The sequence below is a fragment of the Hemiscyllium ocellatum genome, chromosome 47, assembly GCF_020745735.1.
Source record: "Hemiscyllium ocellatum isolate sHemOce1 chromosome 47, sHemOce1.pat.X.cur, whole genome shotgun sequence".
NCBI classification, from domain to species: Eukaryota; Metazoa; Chordata; class Chondrichthyes; order Orectolobiformes; family Hemiscylliidae; genus Hemiscyllium; species Hemiscyllium ocellatum.
Window position 1 is genome coordinate 14,247,784 of NC_083447.1, and position 23,116 is coordinate 14,270,899.

The following is a 23,116-nucleotide window of genomic DNA, read 5'->3' on the forward strand; positions in this document are numbered from 1 at the left end:
CTCCCTCTCGGGTATGGTGTTCCATATTTCTACGACCCACTTGGTTAAAAAACACTTTTCCTCAGATCTCCTCTAAACCACTTCCTGTTCACCTTAACTTACGCCCTCTGGTCTAAGACACGTCTGCCATGGGGAGAAGATTCCCACAAATCTTTATTTTTTGGGTGATTCTGGGAATAGTGGGATTTATTTCTATTCTGCTACCATAGTGAGGTGTGACAACAGACAAAAAAAAATGTCATTTCCAGATTTGGTCTACCTCAAGGAAGATTAGATAAACTGAAACTGAGAGGACAATGAAATATGATCCGAACTCTTGTGAGTTTAATTAGTTATATATCGATGGTTCATAACTGATTATCTGTAGCTAAAGTCCAATTTCCTTGTATTGAATAGTCATTCCTGTTAAGTACAGAAGCCTGATCCATGTTTTTTTTAACCTGGGACTAAGATGAAAAGTAAATTGGGGTTTTTTAAACAATCTTTAACTTTTGTGACAACTTGGCTTGACTTCCAGCTGCTATCCCAGTGAGGCTTAACCTTTATTAGTACGAACAGCCACAGTGCTATTAGGAAGGGAGTTCCATACTTTGACCCAGTGACCATTGAAATAAATCCAAGTCAGGGTGGTGTGGCTTAGAGAGGAACTTGACTTTCCCTTGTATTGGGTGTGATGGTTACCACTTGCAGGTATGTCAACTGTGGCACAGTAGAGTGCTCATGCTTCTTAAATAGATGGTCAAGTGTTCAAATCCACTCGAGAGATTGTTGTACAAAACTAAGGCTGATGTCTATTGCAATACTGACGGAGTGCTGTGCTGGCAGAGGAGTCAATTTTTGGATCTGTTATCACCTCAAGGCTCTTTCTTAATTCTAGACTAGAAGTAAAATGGACTCCAGGGTATTATTTTAAAGAAAGGCAGAGGAGTTACGAAGAAGAGTTACATCTGAGTTGGAATGTTGACTCTGTTTTTCACACTTTACATGTTGCCACGCCTGCTGCATTTCTCCAATATTTTCTGAGTTATTTCAGATTTGCAGCATCTGCAGCTTTGTAAAAGAGCAAGAGAGTTCTCCACAATTAGTGGGTGGCATGGTGGCACAGTGGTTAGCACTGCTGCCTCATAGTGTCAGAGACCCAGGCTCAAATCCCGCCTCAGGCAACTGTCTGTGTGGAGTTTGCACATTCTCCCTGTGTCTGTGTGGGTTTCCTCCCACAGTCCAAAAATGTGCAAGTTAGATGAATTGGCCATGCGAAATTGCTGGTAGTGTTAGGTGTAGGGGAATGGGTCTGGGTCGGTGTGGACTTGTTGGGCCGAAGGGCCTGTTTCCGCACTGTAAGTAATCTAATATCCTGGACAACAGGTAACCATCAAGCAAATTAGTTTGTTCTTCTGACTTTGCCAGAGCTTGATACTCACTGCTGTATTTCCTCAAATAAAACACTGACAACTCTCCAAAGATAACTATTAAGCTGTAAAGATATGGGACAAATTGAAGTTATGAAAGGGGTATATGGATGAAAAACTTTCTTCTGATCTGTGCTTCAGAAGATAAAAGCCCATTTAGAATGATGGTAAAGTACACATTTATTGTATAAATACTGGTCCCTCTACACTTCATGTCAGCTCTGATGAAGAGTCGTTAGCTTGCTCTCTCTCTGTGTATGCTGCCTGACCTGCCTTGATTTCCAGCATTTTTTGTCTTTAGTACAAATTCCAGCATCTGCACTAATTTGCTCCAAAAATTTATAGACTGTAGTTGTAGGGCTTATTTACATGACTTTTAGTAATTCAGCATCTTGTGATTATAGCCATAGACCACTAGCAACATTGCAAATACTTTTGATTTTAATAATAACCTTTTATTTGATATTTAATCATTCATAGGGTATTGGCCTTGCTAACTGGCTACAGTTGTAGCCTATCTCTGGTTGCCCTAGAAAAAATGGTGATGAGTCACCTTGAATTGCTGCAGTCCATGTAGTATAGGTATACCGACAGTTTAGTTTTGGAGGGAGTTATAGAATTTTCAACAGAGTCAGTGAGGGAATGGCAATATATTTCAAAGTCAGAATGGTGTGTGGCTTGGAAGGGAACTTGCAGATCTTAGTGCTCACATGCATCAGCTGCCATTACCCTTCTAGGTGGTACAGCTCATGGATTTGGAAAGTGCTGTCTTAGGAGGGTTGATGAATTGCTGCAGTGAACATTGTTTATAGCACATTTTGCTGCCAAAGTGGAGCATATATAGTGGAGGGAATGAACATTTTAAGCTGTTAAATACAGTCATAATGAAGTGGGCTGCTTTGCCCTTGATGGTTTTGAGTTTTATTAGGACTGTATTCATTCAAAAAGTAGATATTATTCCAACACACTCATGACATGTGGCTTATAGTTGGATAACACACTTCTGGGAATCTGGAGGTGAGTTACTTAGCCTCTGACATGCTCTTGTTGGTACAGTATTTATAAGCGTGGTCCAATTCATTTTTTGGTTTCTTAGCAATCTTTAGGATATTGGTAGTGGGATCTTTAGTGATGGCAATGCCATTCAATGCCAAGGGAAAATGTTTATATTATCTCTTGTTTCATTTGATCATGAGTACAGAGTTCATCGAGAAAAGAAAAGGATTAATCTCAAATGTTAGCATTACTCTACAAGATTTTTTTTACAGACTTCAGTCTGACAAAAAGAAATTAACCTTGAGTAGTTACAGCAACTCCATATCCATTGAGATTGAGCTGCCATGTCCCAGGATCTCAAGCAGTAACCTTTCACGCTTAATGATTATCATGTGAGAGGTGAAGAGGGAGGACAGAACATGTAATCTTTGTGAAATTGAGGCCGAAAGCCTGGTGAATGTGGGTTAATAGATTCTCACTTCTTGTTTCATCTGAATGTGAGATCTTAGCTTCAGTGCAGGGACCAATGCTTCTCAATATCATCAAATGATCTCATAAAGCCTAATGGTGGCTTCATTTTAGAACTAATTCTCACACAGATGGGTTAAGCATCAAGACTCTATGGCTGGCTCCCAATTTGTTGTTGATGGACTAATGTGTAATTCATCACAATGTGCTCTCCTCCATTTAATAAAACTTTCCTGGGAGTTCATTATAGAAATGAAAATTTTCCTGCTATGGTAGATTAATGTTCATGTGGATGAGTTATTTTCCTAAAGTTTTCAGGTGTCTCTTTGTTGGGTGAAATTGGAATGAGAAGGTTTTGTGTGTATACACAAATCATTTTCAATTAACAATCACCCCCACTCTAATTACATAGTGCCACTATAACAAAAGTCAATGATGCCTACACTGTCTGCAGAATGTGTTCCCTGAGATTAGAAAAGCAGGACATTCCCACAGTGAAGCATTAATAATTTGACTGAAATAAAGAGGACACTAGCAATCATTGTTTGTTTGCAGCAATTGCTCTTGAAATGATAGAATTCAATTCTAGGATCATAGGACGTAAGAACAGGATTAGGCCATTTAGCCCATCAAGCCCTCTCCACCATTCCATAAGATCATGGTCAATCTGGTCTTAACTATACTGTTTGCTCTCATAACGCCCAATTTCCTTGTCTATCAAAGAATTACTGACATTCAACTAGAAAGGGAAAACAAAAGAAGAGCAAACAGACTTCCCTCCCTATTTGGAAATGATGAAGAATTGGCACTTTAAAAGCAGTTAAAGGTGTCTGCTATTTCAGCATCTTTAACTCCCTATGGCTGATCTACAGCAGGTAAGGGCCAAGGTAAACTAAGCTGCACAGTTTAAGATGGAATACCAGTTTGTTAGGTAACTGCTGCAAATATCACATTGATCTCATGCAAACCAGCTACTACAGTCCCTGAGGCTGGTGTCCTACATGTTTCACTTTCTTCTCAACTATTCACTGCATCTCTTCCAGTAGAGTTTGCAAAGAACCAGCCACCACTAAGGCTTCAGACATTGTCAGATTACACCCACTCTTACAGATTGGTTCTTTTCCTCAATAGGTTTTTGATTTGTTTTCTTTCTCTGCAGGAAGACAATCCAGGTGAAGATTGTGGATGATGAAGAGTACGAAAAGCAGGAAAACTTTTTTGTTGTCCTGGAGAAACCAAGATGGATGAAACGTGGCATTTCAGGTTTGCATAAGGGAGAAACCGTAATCCAATATGTATATATATTAAGGGCTCTGTTATGAACCACTGAACCTTTGTTGAAAGGAACTCCATTATAAACTTCTCTATGTTACATACTCCTCTGTGGTTAGGCTGTAAGTTCTAAAGGTGTCTCTGCTACACTAATTATAATTGAAAATCTTTCAATTTAATGCTCTGTTACACACTTTCATTACAAGGCTCTCAGTTATAACACATTGTTACATGCTCTCAGAATAAGACCTGGCTGCAATGTCATCTTTTACACCTGCATCTTCATTTTTTGCACTTTCTGTTACATCTCTTCGGCTAAGGCCCTCAACTACTTGTTGCACACATCATCCTCAATGTAAGGCTTTCAGTTACACTGTTGTGTCTGTTTTACAGGATTCAGTGCCATTCATTTGGCATGTTGTCTTGTGCTATAAGACAATCACTGTGAAATGACATGCAAATTATTGAAATTCTTAGGATTGTTATGTGGAAGCAAAGTGATTTGAATGTTAATACAATCACAGTTCTTCTTCTTGGGACATGGCTGTTACTGGCAATGGCAACATTGGTTTCTCATCCCTAATTGTCCTTGAACTGAGACTCTTGCTTGGTATTTCTGAGTCAACCACCGTGTTGTTGGTGTGAATCATAGATAGGCAAGACCTGATAAGGATGGCAGATTTCCTTCCCTAAAGGGCATTAGTGAACCAGATGGGTGTTTTACAACAGTAAATGATAGTTGTCATGGTAACCATTACAGAGACTAGCTTTATAACTCCATGGCTCACTAATTGAACTTAAATTCTACAAAGTACTGATAGGATTAAAACCCAGTATCAAGTAGTCTTAGGCCCATGGATTTCTAGCCCAGTACCATAACCATTATGCCACCATCTCGCCCATACAGTTTCACTGTGTTCAGATATCAGTTCATGTTTTCCAGTCATTATCTTACCCAGTTTTCCTACATTTAGATTTTTTTTAACTTTATACTAATTGTCAAATTGGATAACATTTCTATTATGGAATCATTGGGACTGCCATATTTGTTGAAGTACTGTTTCAGCAGATTGACACAAGTTACACGGAGGGGGCACAGCTTTTCTGAATGCATTGCCAATGCTGAACAGCTTCTTACCAGGATTTCTGCGATTCCATACTAAATAACATTTGTAATGCAGCCAATCTTAACCGACAACATAGTGAAATCATAGAACTTGCCTGAGCTTCTTAGTATTAATGAAAACTTTGTGATGGTTTGATACAACCACAAATCCTGGAAGTCCCTCCTTTGTGGCACTGTGGGTGTCTCTTCATTCCAAGGACTACAGTAATTTAAGAGGGTGGCTCACCATCACCTTCTCCAAGCAATTATGGAAGGCAATAAAAGCTAGCTTAGCCAGCAACAGCCACATCCCATGAATAAATAAAAAGAAATTTAATGTAAATAGTAATTTAGATGGAGAAAGCACATTTCTCTGGAACCACATTATATTCAGTGTTTAACAATTTGCAGAGGTTCTTCTTGTAGTTGTTTATGTGAAAGTTTAGGTGTTTTCATCCTGGATCAGATTGTTTCATTGTGTACAGTAACCAGTGTCTTCAGCTACCATTTCATTGGATTTCACTCTTTTTTTCTCTCTCTGCAGCTCTCTTATTGGCTGATGGTAAGATGTCAGTTTCTACTAACATGATTCCCTTCATTATGGGGTTAGCGGGCTCAAGCTGCTCCTGCCCTCTTCTCCAATCTGTGTTCAGGAATACTCCCAGTGAACAGGAACAACTATCTGCTAGATACAAGCCTTGTTCAGTCAGTATATAATGTTGTAACAACTGTTTTAGAAGAAATCCTGAGTTCAGTTATCAGAATTGACTTCAAATTGATTTACCTGACCCTGATTAATTTATATTATATGTTTGCCCACTGTGATCCCTCAGCAGTGAGTCCACCGGCAGAGTTTTTATCTCACGACCGTATCTAGTCAACTTTCAAAGGTCGATTTTTCTCAACTTGGCTCCCTCTAGCTGAATATTGAACATGTGCGATATGCTGAAATGATGCTGCAATTCTCCAGAATAAGCTACAATATTTTAGTGGTTAGTAACATGGGCACTTCCAGTGCAGGCACAAATTGCTGCCAGCAGCAGCTTTTAGAAGTTTAGTGATGCATTCATGTCTACAGGCTTTGGATCCTCCCTTCTGACTGCTGGTGCTACAGGGTGGGCTGGAAGGTCCTCAAGCCATGAGATATAAACAAAATGATCAGTTATCTTCAGGAGCTGAAACTTATAAGACTTTGGATTAGAGGAGTATCCTGTCAATAACTCTCTGCTTTAGTTTCTTGGGAAGGGATAGGCTGCTTTTGAGAACTCCTTGACCGCATGAATATATAATTGAAGTAAAGGGTGCCAGTTAAGAATGCCTTAGTTCTCCCATCTCATCTTTGTGTAAATGATGAGTCAATTCCACTTCCTCGGGGCAGCTTTGGGGAATCACTAAGTGGAACAGACATGGCATAATGTTTCGTTGCTTACTTTCCCTGATGTTTTTGAGTGAAGAATTGGAATTTCTCAAGGGGACAAAGATCAGGAAAGTTTGGTGGTAAATATTTTAACTGGCAGAGGCTATTTAGTACTGGTATATAATCTTTTTATTGGTGTATACTGGAGCTCCCCAAATGGGGGTCAGGATCCAAAGTGGGGTCATAAACTGAAATTTTGGGGGCTCAAGCACTAAGGCAGTAATGTCCACTGTGGGCTACAACAACTGTGCTCTTGATCGAATAGATTCCTACTCTCACAGTACTACCCACTCTGCTCTTAAAGTTCCCACTGAAGAGACATGATACTTTTCAATCCTCAAAATGGAGTCACAGTGGGAAAAAGTTTGGGAAGCATTGACCAATACTTACTGATTTCCTGTCATTAACAATGGTTTTATGCTTTAGAATGTATATGTATAATTGAATTGAGTAATAGAAAAATAATTAATAAGCCATTGAGTGAAAAGCAATGTCCTCTACTTCTAGGCCTTTCCTTGTTTATCAGCTAAATCAGGGTGTCTCTCTGTTACTAGCTAAGAGGAAGCATTCTTGTTTTAAGTATTTAAAACATGTTAAACCCATTACCCAACCACTACACACCATCTGAAATTGAGCACCTGAGTTGACGAGTTATTGTTTTTATAACCTGCAGTTAAGCATGTTAAACAATGACCTGATAGAGATCCTTAAGTTGACAGTTATGATAAGATAAATAATAGGAGATAATTTCCATTAACCAGTCCAGGCTTGAGTTATCAAATGTAATTTTAATATCCCAGCACAAGTTAGCAAAGGTGGTAACCCTAGAATAGACAATTAACTTAATTAATCTTTTGAGTCAGGTATCTGGTAAACCTACACTGCACTTCTTCAAGACCAGCAATCTAGTGTGTGCTTATATTCCCCATGTAGTCCAACAAAAGCATTATGCACCTGAAACAGAACTTCTATCCCCCCCCAGCCCAGCCCCCCCACTTATATTCTGGTTGTCTAGATATAAAGGTCAGTGATCCATTAGCCTTCTTGATCATTTTCCACAGCTGTGCAAGACATTTTAATTGTTGATGTACCCTGACTCCCAAGTCTCTTTGGACCTCTATTGTTTCTAGCATTTCATCATTTAGAAAATACCCTGTTCTCTCCTTTTTTGGTCCGAAGTGAATGACTCACATTTGCCTACATTGAAATCCATTTGCCACAGTTTTGCCCATTCACACAATCTATATCTATGTAATTTCATGTTTCCATCTACAATGTGAATGATGTCAGTTGTCTTTGTGTTTTGAGTCAGCGAATGTGGAACATTATCCAGAATGAATCACTATTTGTTTTATGGTGTTTGGAATGACTCTAATTTGTGATAGAGTATGCTAGCACAAACTAGTCATTGTGGTCTGATAAATCAGTAAGTAACTGTGGTACGATATTCCAACATCAGCCTGCACCAGTGGTGCAGTACCAAAGCATGATTCAAGATCTTATATTTTATCGTTGTGGTTCTGTTCGCCGAGCTGGGAATTTGTGTTGCAGACGTTTCGTCCCCTGTCTAGGTGACATCCTCAGTGCTTGGGAGCCTCCTGTGAAGCGCCTCTGTGATCTTTCCTCTGGCATTTGTAGTGGTTTGAATCTGCTGCTTCTGGTTGTCAGTTCCAGCTGTCCGTTGCAGTGGCCGGTATATTGGGTCCAGATTAATGTGCTTATTGATTGAATCTGTGGATGAGTGCCATGCCTCTAGGAATTCCCTGGCTGTTCTCTGTTTGGCTTGTCCTATAATAGTAGTGTTGTCCCAGTCGAATTCATGCTGCTTGTCATCTGCATGTGTGGCTACTAAGGATAGCTGGTCGTGTTGTTTTGTGGCTAATTGGTGTTCATGGATGCGGATCGTTAGCTGTCTTCCTGTTTGTCCTATGTATTGTTTTGTGCAGTCCTTGCATGGGATTTTGTACACTACACTGGTTTTGCTCATGCTGGATATCGGGTCCTTCGTTCTGGTGAGTTGTTGTCTGAGAGTGGCTGTTGGTTTGTGTGCTGTTATGAGTCCTAGTGGTTGTAGTAGTCTCGCTGTCAGTTCGGAAATGCTCTTGATGTATGGTAGTGTGGCTAGTCCTTAAAACTAGAACTCACCAGAACGAAGGACCCGATACCCAGCATGAGCAAAACCAGTGTAGTGTACAAAATCCCATGCAAAGACTGCACAAAACACTACATAGGACAAACAGGAAGACAGCTAACGATCCGCATCCATGAACACCAACTAGCCACGAAACGACATGACCAGCTATCCTTAGTAGCCACACACGCAGATGACAAGCAACATGAATTCGATTGGGACAACACTACTATTACAGGACAAGCCAAACAGAGAACAGCCAGGGAATTCCTAGAGGCATGGCACTCAACCACAGATTCAATCAATAAGCACATCGATCTGGACCCAACATACCGGCCACTGCAACGGACAGCTGGAACTGACAACTGGAAGCGGCAGATTCAAACCACTACAAATGCCAGAGGAAAGATCACAGAAGCACTTCACAGGAGGCTCCCAAGCATTGAGGATGTCACCTAGACAGGGGACGAAACATCTGCAACACAAATTCCCAGCTCGGCGAACAGAACCACGACAACGAGCACCCGAGCTACAAATCTTCCCACAAATTTTATATTTTATCAGAATAATCTGATATTTTTGGGATTATTTCAAATCAATTCAACAAATGACCATTTGAAATTAAATCAGCAGTACACAGAGACATGTATGAATTGAAGTTGAAGTGAGATAATGTCATTGATGATCAATTTCACTTGGACCTCACGGTTAGATGGCTTTAGGGAACTGGATTATAATAATCATTAGTCAAGAGCTTGTTGTTTAAAGGTGACAGCTAATATTGAATTATTTATCCAATTAACCTAAGAGTGATTTTGCTTTGTGCAGAATTTCATCAATAGTCATACAATCGACAGCTGATCCATAGAATCGATGCTAAATCCATACAACCGATGCTAAATCCATATAATCTATGCTAAATCCATTCCTCGAGCCATACTAAAAAAAAATCACCTAAATCAGTTTACCTCATGTAACTAAATGTAACTAAAATGTTATATTTTAAAAAGTTCTGGGATTTACATACGAAACATTTACATGGTCATTCTAAAAGATGAAAGACTTAATAAGCAATCCAGGTATTTTCAATATATCATTTCAGTGGCATCACACTGTAATCTTATGCTATTAAGTCTGTGTCGTATGATCTTTTTCTCCACAAGCACCTGATGAAGGAGCAGCACTCCAAAAGCTAGTGCTTCCAAATAAACCTGTTGGACTATAACCTGGTGTTGTGTGATTTTTAACTTTGTCCACCCTAGTCCAACACCGGCATCTCCAAATCATGACTACCGTGCCACAAGATCTTTTAGGGTCAAATAACAAAAATCTTTGCTATCCAATTTCTTTTGACTGGATACTTCAAACTGTATCTCAAAAAACATTGATACAAATGCAAAATGCCTCTTAGTAGTTAGTCCCCAGGATCAAAATGTTTAGATCATCATTTATCTCGTTTGATCTGGGAGTTTGGGCTTTGGTAAGAACATGTGTCTGGTTATTAGTAAGTGTTTTTGGTCCATTTATTGAGATAAGCGCATAGTAAAAGGGACCTATGATACCAAGTATAGATTCAGCAGCACATTTCCTTTACATTTTCTTTATTGTGATTTTTTTTTCAATGAATGGTGACACTGAATAAGGCTTATGCAGTTCCTTCCAAGCTGCTGCACAGCCATAGAAATGTGCAAATTAGTGGGAAAGTTGAGAACATCCCGTGAAATTTCTAACTCTGCATTTCCTGATGTGCAGATGAATCCAATGGGAAACTGACGGCAGAGGAAGAGGAAGCTCGGCGTATTGCAGAGATGGGGAAACCCATCCTGGGTGAACATTCCAAGTTGGAGGTCATCATTGAAGAATCATATGAATTTAAGGTATTCTTGTGGAGAACATTGTAGACAAATTATAATTTTGCTTCTTCATCGTATGTGGACATCTTAACCATTTTATCATCTGTGGTAGTCCACCACACTCAATCATTTTAGCATCAAGTGGCACTCGGAGAAATTCTTTTCTCGTGATGTTTCAGTGTCTACTTCAGAGCATTACCCAAACATTTTCTACTGGCTTCAATGGAAATGTTGCTTCCAATAAACAGACATATCATGTTGGTATGAACATTTAATTTTAGAAGGAATAAAATTCATTGTGTCTTTCCAGTTCTGGTAAGCTACCAATCTGTGTTTTTACTATGTCCTTCATTTCTTTCTCTTCAAAACGGCATGTTTTGTAACTTAATTCCTTTCAAATTGTTTGCTGCAGTGGCCTTGCTTCGCACAAGTTCATTTGATGGGTGAAAAATAAGTCCACATGATTGTTCATCTTGCCCTTGGTTTTCTATTTTAACTTACAGCTCCTTGTGGGATAAATAACTGTAAGACTATTGTATGTTTAATATTTTTAATGGCTCTAATAGTTTATTACATGAAGGAATGATACTCCACATTTTTAAATATTCATTTTCAGGGTTAGACAGATTGACTGGTTGTTATTAACAATAATCATATTGTTAAACGTGCAATCACATCATTAATAAGACTTTAATTTCTGTGGCCAGTTTAATTGGCAATTAATGTGCAAATGCAGAGCTTCACTCAGCAAAGGGTTTTGCAAATTTTTGCAAAGCTAGCCATTCCTAATGTGCAAATCATCCAACAGCTTGCAATCCTCTTTTTTGCCACGGGTTTTTGGCCGATTTGCACATTAATAACTGGGAACATTATTCACATACTGTTATTTTTTCAGCAAATTCTGACCCAATGTGGTTCCTTTTCTACAGGCTAAATGACAGTAATGAGAAACAAGCCTAAAATGCCAGCACCTGGTATTTGAACATAATCACAATCTTTAATAATGCTTGCTGTCCCAAAGCAAAATTTATATATCTGATGCAATTAACTCTTTGAGCACCAAATAATTTTTCCAACAATTTCACAGAAAAATACCTTTGGGAGTAAAAGCATCTTAAATTGAAAACCAGGTGATATTCACCTCACGGTAAATGATTAAATCATGGGAATGCCTTGTATTGAATATGTGCACATCTGAAAACAGAATATATTTTATCTTAGTGAACAGTCGGTAGCCAGTTAAAACGTACCAATGATCCTTTAATCATTCTCAACATGCAACTCTGATATATATTGGAAACTTTGATAATAAATATTGTACCAACTACTGTGGACAGAGGCTCACCATTTAGTCAGAACATTACAATTATTGAGGTATTTATGCTTCATGATGGGATGCGTTACCCTCTGTGTACTACAGTTCAGGTCCACCATGAAGATCAGTCAGCTAATATGCACGTTTAATAGTGCACAGAATTAGTCTGAATTATACCAGTGCATGTTCCCGTGACCAAACCTATAGGTGCATAACAGCAGTGCAGAAAACCTGGGTACTCAAGGGATGCCAGTCTACCTCCCCATCCATAATCCTCAGCTTGCTTTCATTGAGGTTCTTGGCATGGTAGAGCTGCTGGCACCTACCACCAACATATGGGAAGAAGAACTCAAAAAGGAATCAGCAAAATTAACTTCTTTATTTTGTGGACTGTGATTCCTCAAAATTAATATACAAGTTGACGATTCTTTATCCAAAAAGCTCAGAAATCCAAAGTTTTCTCCTGAACATTTTTTCTCAATAACCATGTTATTTGGTGTGCAAGCAGTTAACTCAACTCCACACCCACTTGACCCACGTCACTCAGGCATGATGTAGCGGTGTGGCCCAGCAGTGGCAGGCGTCAATTCTGCCTCAGCGCTCGTAGTAATCACAGGTCCGTCTGCTAGTTGGTAGTTTTTAAAAATTTTTACTATGAAAATGTCATTTAATCCTTCATCCAAAACATTCCAAAATCCGAAAGACTCCTGGTCCCGAGGGTTTCAGATGCAGGATTGTTTACCTGTATCACCATGTTTGATCTTATAAATGTAAAAAGAAACCTGGTTAGGAACATCAGAGGGCAGACCTCCATGAAGACGACTTTGAGAACCACACTCAGAAATGGAAGTTTTGATGAAGGGGAGACAAAAAGAGAAAGGTATACAGAAACCAAACAACTGTTCTGCAGAGGGAAATTGAGGGAAGTATGCAAGTGCTGAAGTGACAGAACTAATGAAACACAAAGATCGTTCTCATGAAATCTGTTATCCCGCTGGTCCACCGGTACAAGAAAATATCAATTATTCAACTACAGAAGTCATTGCAGCTGCTGGATCTGACTTCAAACATGAACCTCTTTGCTTCAGCAACAAGGGACAAGCAACAAGCCCCAATGGTATATCACAAATAGTCACTGGAACTTTCTTTTTATAAATAAACTTAATCTCATCTGCAATTGTTTTAACTTTGCAACTTCTTGTTAACAGTTTTATTTCTTTATCACCAATGAACCCAAGTAGTGACTTGTAATAAACTAATCTTTAATCTTTTTAAACAAAATCTTGCCTTCTGACCTGCTTTAACTTGAGTAATTATAAATTAAAAGCTGCATACAGCTATATTAATCTATAGTTCACTGACCATGGAGTAGGCACACCTGGTCATCATGGCATTACAATTAATTACAGGATTGGGAAAGAAAGAGGCTGGGCAGAAATGGGGCCAGATGAAGAGAAAAGGGCCAACAAGGATAGCAAATTGGTGAGGAAGGAACAAAAAGGGAGTGATTTGATGTATGATGGGGCAAGTTGATATTGGAAAAGTCCAACATGAACAGTGAATCACTCTAGAGATTTTTCAAATGAACTGCATAAACCTTTGTTGATGTTGAAGGGTTGCACACAAAGTGGGCGGGGATTTAAATGAGTGGAACAGAGCTGCAGCTTAGATTTTCTGGCCAAGTGAGAAAGCATCCCGTTAATTCTGAGTCTAATAAATGGAGAATCATGATCTGCTGCCTTCAATTCCCACATAACCAATAAATCAGCAGTTCTCACAGTTTCACATTCCAACGAGATCTCATGAAGTCTTGAAGCCAAAGTACATTGTGGCTGACTGCCATCTCCTGAGGTCTCAGGTATGGATGAGGCACTGCAGCCAAGGGAAGACAGTAGATCCATATGCAACTGTGTTGGTGCAGGCCTATCATCTCAAGGACTGCAAGCTCTGCCATCCTAGCTGGAAGCTTCTGCTACACAAGTAGAAGGATTGCAGGGAAGGTGCAGTGTGCAAATGTTGACCTTCTTCAAAGCTTAAATTCTCACACTTCCATTATCTTTGCAAACTCCTGGTAATTCAAGAACCTTAATATGATATAAGAACATTGAAAATAGGAGCAGAAATAGGTTTTGCATTATCTCAAGCTCGCCGGCTGTCTAAAAGATCATGGCTTATTTCCCATGGGTCTCAATATTTCTTTTATGACAGCTCTGCATAGCCCTCAACTCCCTGATATTTCAAAAGTCTATCTACCGATTCTTCAAATACTTTCAGTGATCTAGCATCCAAAATTTTCTGCATAGAGAATTCCCAACATTTACTACCCACTGAAGAAATTCCTTTGAAGCACGGTCAGTAATTTTGCAGATGACACCAACATTGATGGTATAGTAGACAGTGAAGAAGGTTAAAGTCAAAAAGTGTGGCACTGGAAAAGCTTATGCCTGAAAAGTCAACGTTCCTGCTCCTCAGATGCTGCTGATTTGCTGTGCTTTTCCAGCACCACACTTTTTGACTTGGATTTCCAGCATCTGCAGTCCTCACTTTCTCCTAGTGAAGCAGGTTATCTAAGAGTACAAGGGGACCATTGAGTGTCTGAACAATGAAGGCAAGCATTCCAAATGGCTCTTTACCACCTTGTCTACCTGTGATGCAACTTTCAAGGAACTATGTACCTGAACCCTTAGGTCATTCTGTTCAACAACACTCCCCAAGGCCCTACTACTAACTGTATAAGTCCCATTCATGTTCATTTTAACAAAATGCAACACCCTGCATTTATCTAAATTAAACTCCATCTGTCAGCCCTCGGCCCATTGGCTCTAATAATCAAAATCCCCTTGTTCTCTGAGAAAACCTTCTTTAGATTTTTAGATTAGTTCCCTATAGTGTGGAAAAAGGCCACTTGATCCAACAAGTCTACATCGACCCTCTGAAGAGTAATCCAGAAGCATTCCCCTACCCTATAACCCTACACCTACCTCTGACTAATGGACTTAACACTATGGGCAATTTAACATAGCCAATTCATCTGATCTGCCCATCTTTGGACTGTGGGAGGAAACTGGAGCACCCAAAGGATAACCCTGCAGACACTGGGAGAATGTGCAAACTCCATTCAATAGGAGAAACTGAGGACTACAGATGCTGGAGATTGGAGTCAAAAAGTGTGGTGCTGGAAAAGCACAGCAAGTCAGGCAGCATCCGAGGAACAGGAGAGTTGATATTTTGGGCATAACTCCAGGATCTGCAGTCCTTACTTTTTCCATTGAGTATAGGAGTTGGGACAACATGTTGCGGTTGTACAAGACATTGGTGAGGCTACTTTTGGAGTACTGTGTCCAGTTCTGGTCTTCCTGCTATAGGAAGGATACTATTAGGTTGGAGAGGATTCAGAAAAGATTTACAAGGATATTGCTGGGACTGGAGGGTTTGAGTTATAAGGAGAGGCTGGATAGGCTGGGACTTATTTCATTGAAGTGTAGGAGGTTGAGGGGTGACCTTATAGAGGTTTATAAATCATGATGGGCATAGATAATATGGTCAATAGCAAAGGTCTCTTCCCTAGGGTAGGGGAGTTCAAAACAAGAGGTCATAATTTTAAGGTGAAAGGAGATTGATTTAAAAGGCACCCGAGGGGCAACTTTTACATACAGAGGGTGGCATGACTGCCAGAGGAAGTGGTAGATGCAGGTGTGATTACACCATTTAAAGATATTTGGACAGGACATGGATAGGGAAGGTTTTGAGTGCTATGGGTCAAATGGGCATTTAGGACTAATTTAGTTTGGAAGACCTGGTTGGCATGGATGAGTTGGACCGAAATGTCTGTTTCCATGCTGGATGACTCTGTTTCTATTAATGAGTGTCCTTTATCCTAGTGCGGCATGGTGGCTCAGTGATTAGCACTGCTGCCTTCAATTCCAGCCTCAGGCAACTGTCTGTGTGGAGTTTACACTTTCTCCCCATTTCTGCATGTGTTTCCTCCCACAATCCAAAGATGTGCAGATTAGGTCAATTGGTCATTGCTAAATTGCCCATAGTGTTAGTACATTAGTCAGAGGGAATTGGGTCTGGATGGGTTACTCTTCGGAGGGTTGGAGTGGACTTGTTGGGCCAAATGGCTTGTTTCCTTACTGAGGGAATCTAATCCGTGATTCAAGATTCCCCCTTGTGTAGAAGCATCTTCAACATCTAACATGTCTGGGCATTTTTATAGAGTCAGTTGATTTGCAGCAGTTTTTTTTTGTAGCTTCTTATGTCCAGCTTGATCCAGATTGTTTCTTTTTTAACAAAAGTCTATGAAATTCATGATATTTTGGTTGAGTAAAGCATTCACTCTCGTGTTACTGTGATATCATCTGAATGTTTTGATAAATCTATTTCTCTAATTGGTAGAGCACTGTGGATAAGCTGATCAAGAAGACAAACCTGGCACTGGTGATTGGTACGCACTCATGGCGGGAGCAGTTTATGGAGGCCATTACAGTCAGTGCTGGTGAGATGATATTTTAATTTCCATTTTTCTTAGTGTTAGAGCAGAGCTGTGCATTGTTAATTAACCATTAGCTTAAAATGCTGATATCATTCTAGCCACACGGAAACACTTGACAGCATAAATGTAAATGTGTGATGTTTACCATCACTGTAATCCAACAATTTAAAGCACTCACAACAATTAAGCACTATTATACTCTGCTTTCCGTGATATCACTGTATCTACAAAAATGCGTAATACACTTGCATACAATGTGCAAATATGGATATTGCGAAGCCTTTATGTACTTTTTGCCTTTATGACACAGTTTAAAATCTGCTTCTTTGATTTGCAATAATTACTGAAGTCCATGGACTCTCTCCAATACATCGACCACACATCTTTGCATCCCTGATGTATCTAAAGACTCTGTTCCATTCTCCCTGCTTCTCCTCAATCACATCTGTTCTGATAATACAAACTTCCACATGGGGACTTTCAATAGGCCTTTTTCTTCACCAAACAAGCTTCACTCCCTTCCCTACTCAAATTCTAATTGATAGGGCTCTCAACTGTGTCCACTCCATTTCTTACACTTCTGCTGTTACCACACAAGCTCAACCCCAGAACAACGGCAGTGTTTTCCTATGTCTTCATCTTCTATCTCATCAGCTTCCATGTTCAATAAATCATCCTCTGCCAATTCCAAATTGAAGCCACCACCAAACATGACCCCCCACTACCTCCAGCATTCTAAAGGATCCATTCTCTCTTCAACATCCTGATCTATTCTTCAATTACTCCTAATACACTCTCCCCTTCTTCCTACTTAATTACTTTACACACTTTGTTTCTCTACTTTTACTCATAGCTAAGACCTGGCATTCTGTATAGAGATCGGGGACAGGAAGTAGCTTGGTTGTTGTCTGGCTGAGTCAAAAAATAGTAGAAGGTGAAATAGGAAGCTGAGGAGAAACAAAGCATGTAGCGATGGGTAAGAGTGGTCAGGTATAGATGGAAACATGATCCCACCAGACACATTGGACGGAATATAGGCTTTAGGATTGGAAGACAAGAGCTGATGGAGCTTAGGCAGGGAGTTCAAATTGTGGTGTGCAACCACCAGTGTGGAATTATGGGTTCCAAGTTCCAAACCAGCAATGGTTGTTGCGTGGATGCTAAGAGCGGTAAATTCTCTTGACTTTTTGCTGTTACCATGCGTGGTCTAATGGGCAGGTAGAGACATGGTTGCTGCAAAAATACCTGTGAAAGGGCAGGTTTCCATTTTTAAAAACCCTGCAGTTTAAATGATTTCTACCATGTTGAACATTGTTCATAATCATGGTAATGACCTAAATAGCCTTCTGCAGGTCCATCACGCTCCAGCAGCCAAGGATAAAGACCACTTTCCTACCTCCACAAACAGCAGCTAAAGCTACGCTTCAAGGAGAATTCTGAGGCATTAAAATGGTATCATACAGGGAGATACCTTGGGAAGAGCTGCACTAAGATAGCAGGACCACACAGTATATCTAAGACCCTAAATCCCTCATTACCCAGCTGAGTAGTGCTCCAAATAAGAGTCATTGCCTATGCTTTCTTCTCCCTGGACCCTGTAACTCTGAGGATGAGGCCAAAAGTACAGTGAGAGAGTAGGAAAGACGCAAGATGGCATAATAATGAGGATATTAATGTCTGCAAGCAGGCCTGTCACCACTCACAAACAAGAACCTTGTCTCCCCACTCAGCACTTGGTTGGAAAAATGGGACATGTTGCTCTTGATATCAAGATAGGAATTTCCTTACTGCTGATCTCACGTGATTCTCCTAACTTTCTTGCCATTGTCAATGTCGTACAGTGTCTGGAGAGATTTCGCTTTGTGACATTTTTCCAAGTACTGGAGTTCTTCTTCCTTAATGAAATCAAAATAAGAATTTGAAAGTTCAGTGTGATGAGCTGAACTTTATGCTTACGTCTGTATCTGGAATAAGCTTATCTGTGACATTAGGAACACTGTGAAACATGACTTTTGTTAACAGTCATGTTCTGTGGTTAAGTTAATGAGATGTGGAGTTGCAGCTTCTTGCTATTTTCAAAATCTCTACTTCTAACAAGTCGATAAAATATGGAGCTGGAAAGGCATAGTAGTTCAGGTAGCAGTGGAGGAGCAGGAAGGTTGACATTTTGGGTCAGGGCTCTTCATCAATCCTGAGATGAAGCAGTGGTTAGCACTGCTGACTCACAGCGCTTGAGTCCTGGGTTCAATTCCCGCCTCAGGCGACTGACTGTGTGGAGTTTGCACGTTCTCCCTGTGTCTGCGTGGGTTTCCTCCAGGTGCTCTGGTTTCCTCCCACAATCCAAAGATGTGCGGGACAGGTGAATTGGCTATGCTAAATTGCCCGTAGTGTTAGGTAAGGGGTAAATGTAGGGGTATGGTTGGGTTGCGCTTCGGCGGGTCGGTGTGGACTTGTTGGGCCGAAGGGCCTGTTTCCACACTGTAAGTAATCTAATGTTTATCTTCATACATGTACTGCCATTCTAGCAATTAGCCTGATTCCTCCATAGCCAGATCATTTTTCCTCAGATTATAAGGTCCAAAACTTGCATACAAAAAAGTGTGTGGATGATAATAAAATAGGTAGGAAAACAGGCGGTGAAATAGAGGCTGAAAATGTTGGGGCATTTTCTTCTTGGAGTGTTGGAGACTGTGGGGTGACCTTATAGAGGTTTATAAAATCATGAGGAGCATGGATAGGGTGAATAGTCAAGGTGTTTTTCCAAGGGTGGGGAGTCTTAAACTAGAGGCATAGGTTTAAAGTGAGAGGGGCAAGATTTAAAAAAGACCTGAGGAATAACGTTTTCATGCAGATGCTGGTGCATGTACAGAATGAGCTGCCAGAGGAAGTGGTGGAGGGTGGTACAATTAAAACACTTAAAAGGCATCTGGATGGTTATATGAATAAGAAAGATTTAGAGGGATATGGGCCAAATGCTGGTAAGTGGGACAGATGAAATTGGGATGTTTGGTTGGCTTAGCTGTATGACTATGATGAAGAAATACAGAGTTTACAAATGGATATTGATAGGCTCGAGAATGGGTCGTAATTTGGCAGAGGGAGTTTAATGTGGATAAATTTGAAGTTGTCCAATTTTGCCAGAAGAATAAAAGGACAAATTATTATTTAAATGGGAAGTAGATTCAAGGTATATCAGTGCAGAGGGATTTGGGCACCTTTGTGCAGGAAGCATAGGAATTAGATATACAAGTACAGCATGTATTAAGAAAAGCAAATGGAATTACAAAACTCTGACGTGGCCACACTTGGAGTATTGCATACAGTTTTGGTCACTGCATTATAGGAAAGATGTGGAAGCTTTGGAAAGGGTGCAGAGGAGATTTACCAGGATGTTGCCTGGTATGGGGGGGAAGGTCTCATGAGGTAAGGCTGAGGGACTTGAGTCTGTTTTCATTATAAAGGAGAAGATTGAGAGGTGACTTAATTGAGAGGAACACCCTACCTGCAACAGTAGTAGATGGGCCAACTTTTAAGGGCATTTAAATGATCATTGGATAAACGTATGGATGAAAATGGAACAATGTAGGTTAGATGGGCTTCAGATTGGTTCCACAGGTCAGCGCAACATTGAGGGCTGAAGGGCCTGTACTGTGCTGTTATGTTCTATGTTCGATGAATCCTGACATTTATTGCAACAACACTGGATTATAAAAGTGAAGAAGTGCTGTTCCAATTATTTACTGGAATATTGTGTCCAGTTTTGGTCTCCTTGCTTGAGGAAGGATGTGTTTTGCCTGCAAACTTGGCAATATTACATCTAAATTAGTTATATTGTGAATAGCTGGTATTTAAGTGCAGATCTCTGTTGTATCCAATTAGTCACTTTTTGAAACTCTGAAAAAGACCTGCTAACTTCTATTGTTTGTTTCCGGTTTATCAGCCAGTTCGATGTCAGCACACTACTCCCAATGCCATGGACTTTATGTTTACATGCCTATTTCTTATGAGGGACCTTATCAAAAGCCAGATGAAAGCCCAAGTAGAACACATCTATTGGCTATCCCTTAGCAGCTCTACTAATTACACCTTTGAAAGATTTCAGGAGATTTGTCAAGCACGATTTTCCTTTTGCAAATCCATGCTGACCCTGTCCAGTCCTGCCACTGTTGTCCAAATGCTCTGCTGTTAAATTTTTAATAATGCATTTCCCACTACAATGTCAGGCTACTGTATCATAGTTCTCTGCTTTCTTTTTTCCTCCTTTTTAAAATAGTGGGGTTACATTAGCTACCCTCCAATTTATAGGAATTGTTCCAGATTCTACAGACTCTTGAAAGATGACCACCAAATACATATAGCGTTTTAAGGGCCACTTCCTTAAGTACGCTGGGGTGTAAATTATTGGGCTGTAGGGATTTAATTCCATTGATCTCCCAATAACATTTCTCTATTGTTACCGATTTCCATCAGTTCCTCCCACTCACTAGACACTGTATTCTCTAAAATTGTTTTAATAGATTTTTTAATGAAGAAAAAGGAAATGTTTTTAACATTTTTTACAAACTTACAAAATAACACAAACAATATAAACACTAATATACCATTAAAATTAAATAAATAACCAAACACAACAAACACAAAAAAAAGAAAAAAAACTCAACTAAGAACTAATCTAACCGACAAATAACCAAAGCATATAATAGAATATCTTACATTATTCTTTAAAAAATAGTTAACATAGTAATTAAATAATGAAGTACATGCTCAGAATGAATTAACATAATAAAACCCGTATGCATACAGGATTCCTCCCCCCGGGGCCCCCGGCCCAGCCAGAATCACTACCACAACTAGATAAAAGCCCTTGACAATATGGCCAAGATATCTGTATCTATATAGTTCAGGAAGGGCTGCCATATTTTATAGAATAATTCAGTTTTTTGATGCACCATATTTGTAAGGAAGTCAAGGGGAATATATTCCATGATTAACCTGTGCCAATTTGAAAGTCCTGGAGGGCCCTCAGCCACCCAATTTACTAAGATATCTTTCCTTGCACAAAAGGAGAGAATGGAGAATAATTTCCTCCCACGCACATCCAGGGAGGGCAGGTTCGAGAAGTTCAGGAGAAGAGATACTGGATCTATTCCAATTTCTGCTCCCAAGATTTCTGTCACTGCATTTGCTACTCTGGTCCAGTATTTATGGATCTTATGACATGTCCATAAGCAGTGTGTGAGTGTGCCCACTTCTATTTTACATTTAGGACACATTGGAAATGTTCCTGCCTAAATTTTGCCAGTTGTTCCAGTGCTATATGAGTCCCATAGAATATGTTTAGTTGAATAGCTTGGGTTCTATTACAAATGGTGATCTTTCTGGCATTTTCCCAGACATTGTCCCACATTTCTGAAGGGATTTCTAACATTTTTAGAATGTTACTTGTGTTTTCCTTTGAGAAGGAAGGAGGGAAATGTCTATTTAATTGATCTGCCATCCCTTTGTTCCTCAATATAACTTCTCCTGTTTCTGGTTGTAAGGGTTCTACATCTGTCTTCACAAATCTTGTTCTTTTCACATATCTACACAAGCTTTTACAATCAGTTTGTATGTTTCCTTACTCTCTACTGTGTTTCCCTCCTCTTAATCAAGCCTTTTGTTCTCCTTTGATGAAATCTAAATTGCTCCCGGGCGGCATGGTGGCACAGTGGCTAGCACTGCTGCCTCACAGTGCCAGAGGCCAGGGTTCAATTCCTGCCTCAGGCAACTGTCTGTGTGGAGTTTGCATATTCTCCCCTTGTCTGCTTGGGTTTCCTCCAGGCGCTCCGGTTTCCTCCCACAGTCCAAAAATGTGCAGGTTAGGTGAATTGGCTATGCTAAATTGCCTATAGTGTCAGGTGAAGGGGTAAATGTAGGGGAATGGGTCTGGGTGGGTTGCTCTTCGGAGGATCGGTGTGGACTTGTTGGGCTGAAGGGCCTGTTTCCACACTGTAAGTAATCTAATCTTCAGGTCTGCCGTATGTTTTGCCCAGTTTGTACGTCCCTTCCATCGAACTAATACTATTCCTAATTTCCATTGTTACCAATGGTCAGACCAATTTTCCCATTCTATTTTTGTGTTGCCAGAAATGAACAATTGTTGCAGTTCCTACATGCTCTTTTTAAATGTTTTACACTGTCCATTATCATTCCTTTAAGTAGTATTCCTCAATTTATCATAGCCAGCTCCAATTTCTTAGCAGTTTCCCTTTATTTAGATTCTGGACCCTTATCTGAGAATCAACCATGTCATTCTCCATTTTAGTGAAGAATACTGTCATATTACGGTTACATAAAGCCTGAAGCCTCAGGACGTAACAAAGCTGTTTAAAACTAGTATGGTTGAGTTGTAATTGCAGTTATAATCTATGAATTTCGAGCTCGAGAAAGCTGTTTGGTAGCTGTAGGCTTGCAATCACAGAGAAATGAAATCAGGAACATGCAGGGGCAGAATTGGAGGTATGCAGAGATTTCAAAGAATTTAAGGTTGGATGAGGTTAGAGAGAAAAGAAAGGATTTGTGATGGGACCTGAAGACTAACAGTTGGATGAAGTGAAAGCCAGAGCCAGAAAAGAATTGGATGAGAGAGAAACCTAAAGTTAAAGCTTCAACAATG

General features: G+C 39.9%; 1 protein-coding gene across 2 annotated transcripts in view; it reads left to right on the top strand.

Annotated features, from left to right (window-relative positions):
• LOC132836789 (sodium/calcium exchanger 3-like) overlaps positions 1–23,116 on the top strand; it is a 368,268-nt gene that overhangs the window by 328,460 nt on the left and 16,692 nt on the right. Inside the window, exons 3-6 of one of the 2 annotated variants that reach the window (XM_060856259.1) lie at positions 4,033–4,136; positions 5,795–5,812; positions 10,551–10,675; positions 16,365–16,464. In XM_060856259.1, coding sequence (XP_060712242.1) covers positions 4,033–4,136; positions 5,795–5,812; positions 10,551–10,675; positions 16,365–16,464 — 347 coding nt within the window. The remainder of the gene's footprint in view (positions 1–4,032; positions 4,137–5,794; positions 5,813–10,550; positions 10,676–16,364; positions 16,465–23,116) is intronic. The other variant, XM_060856260.1, reaches the window with a different exon arrangement.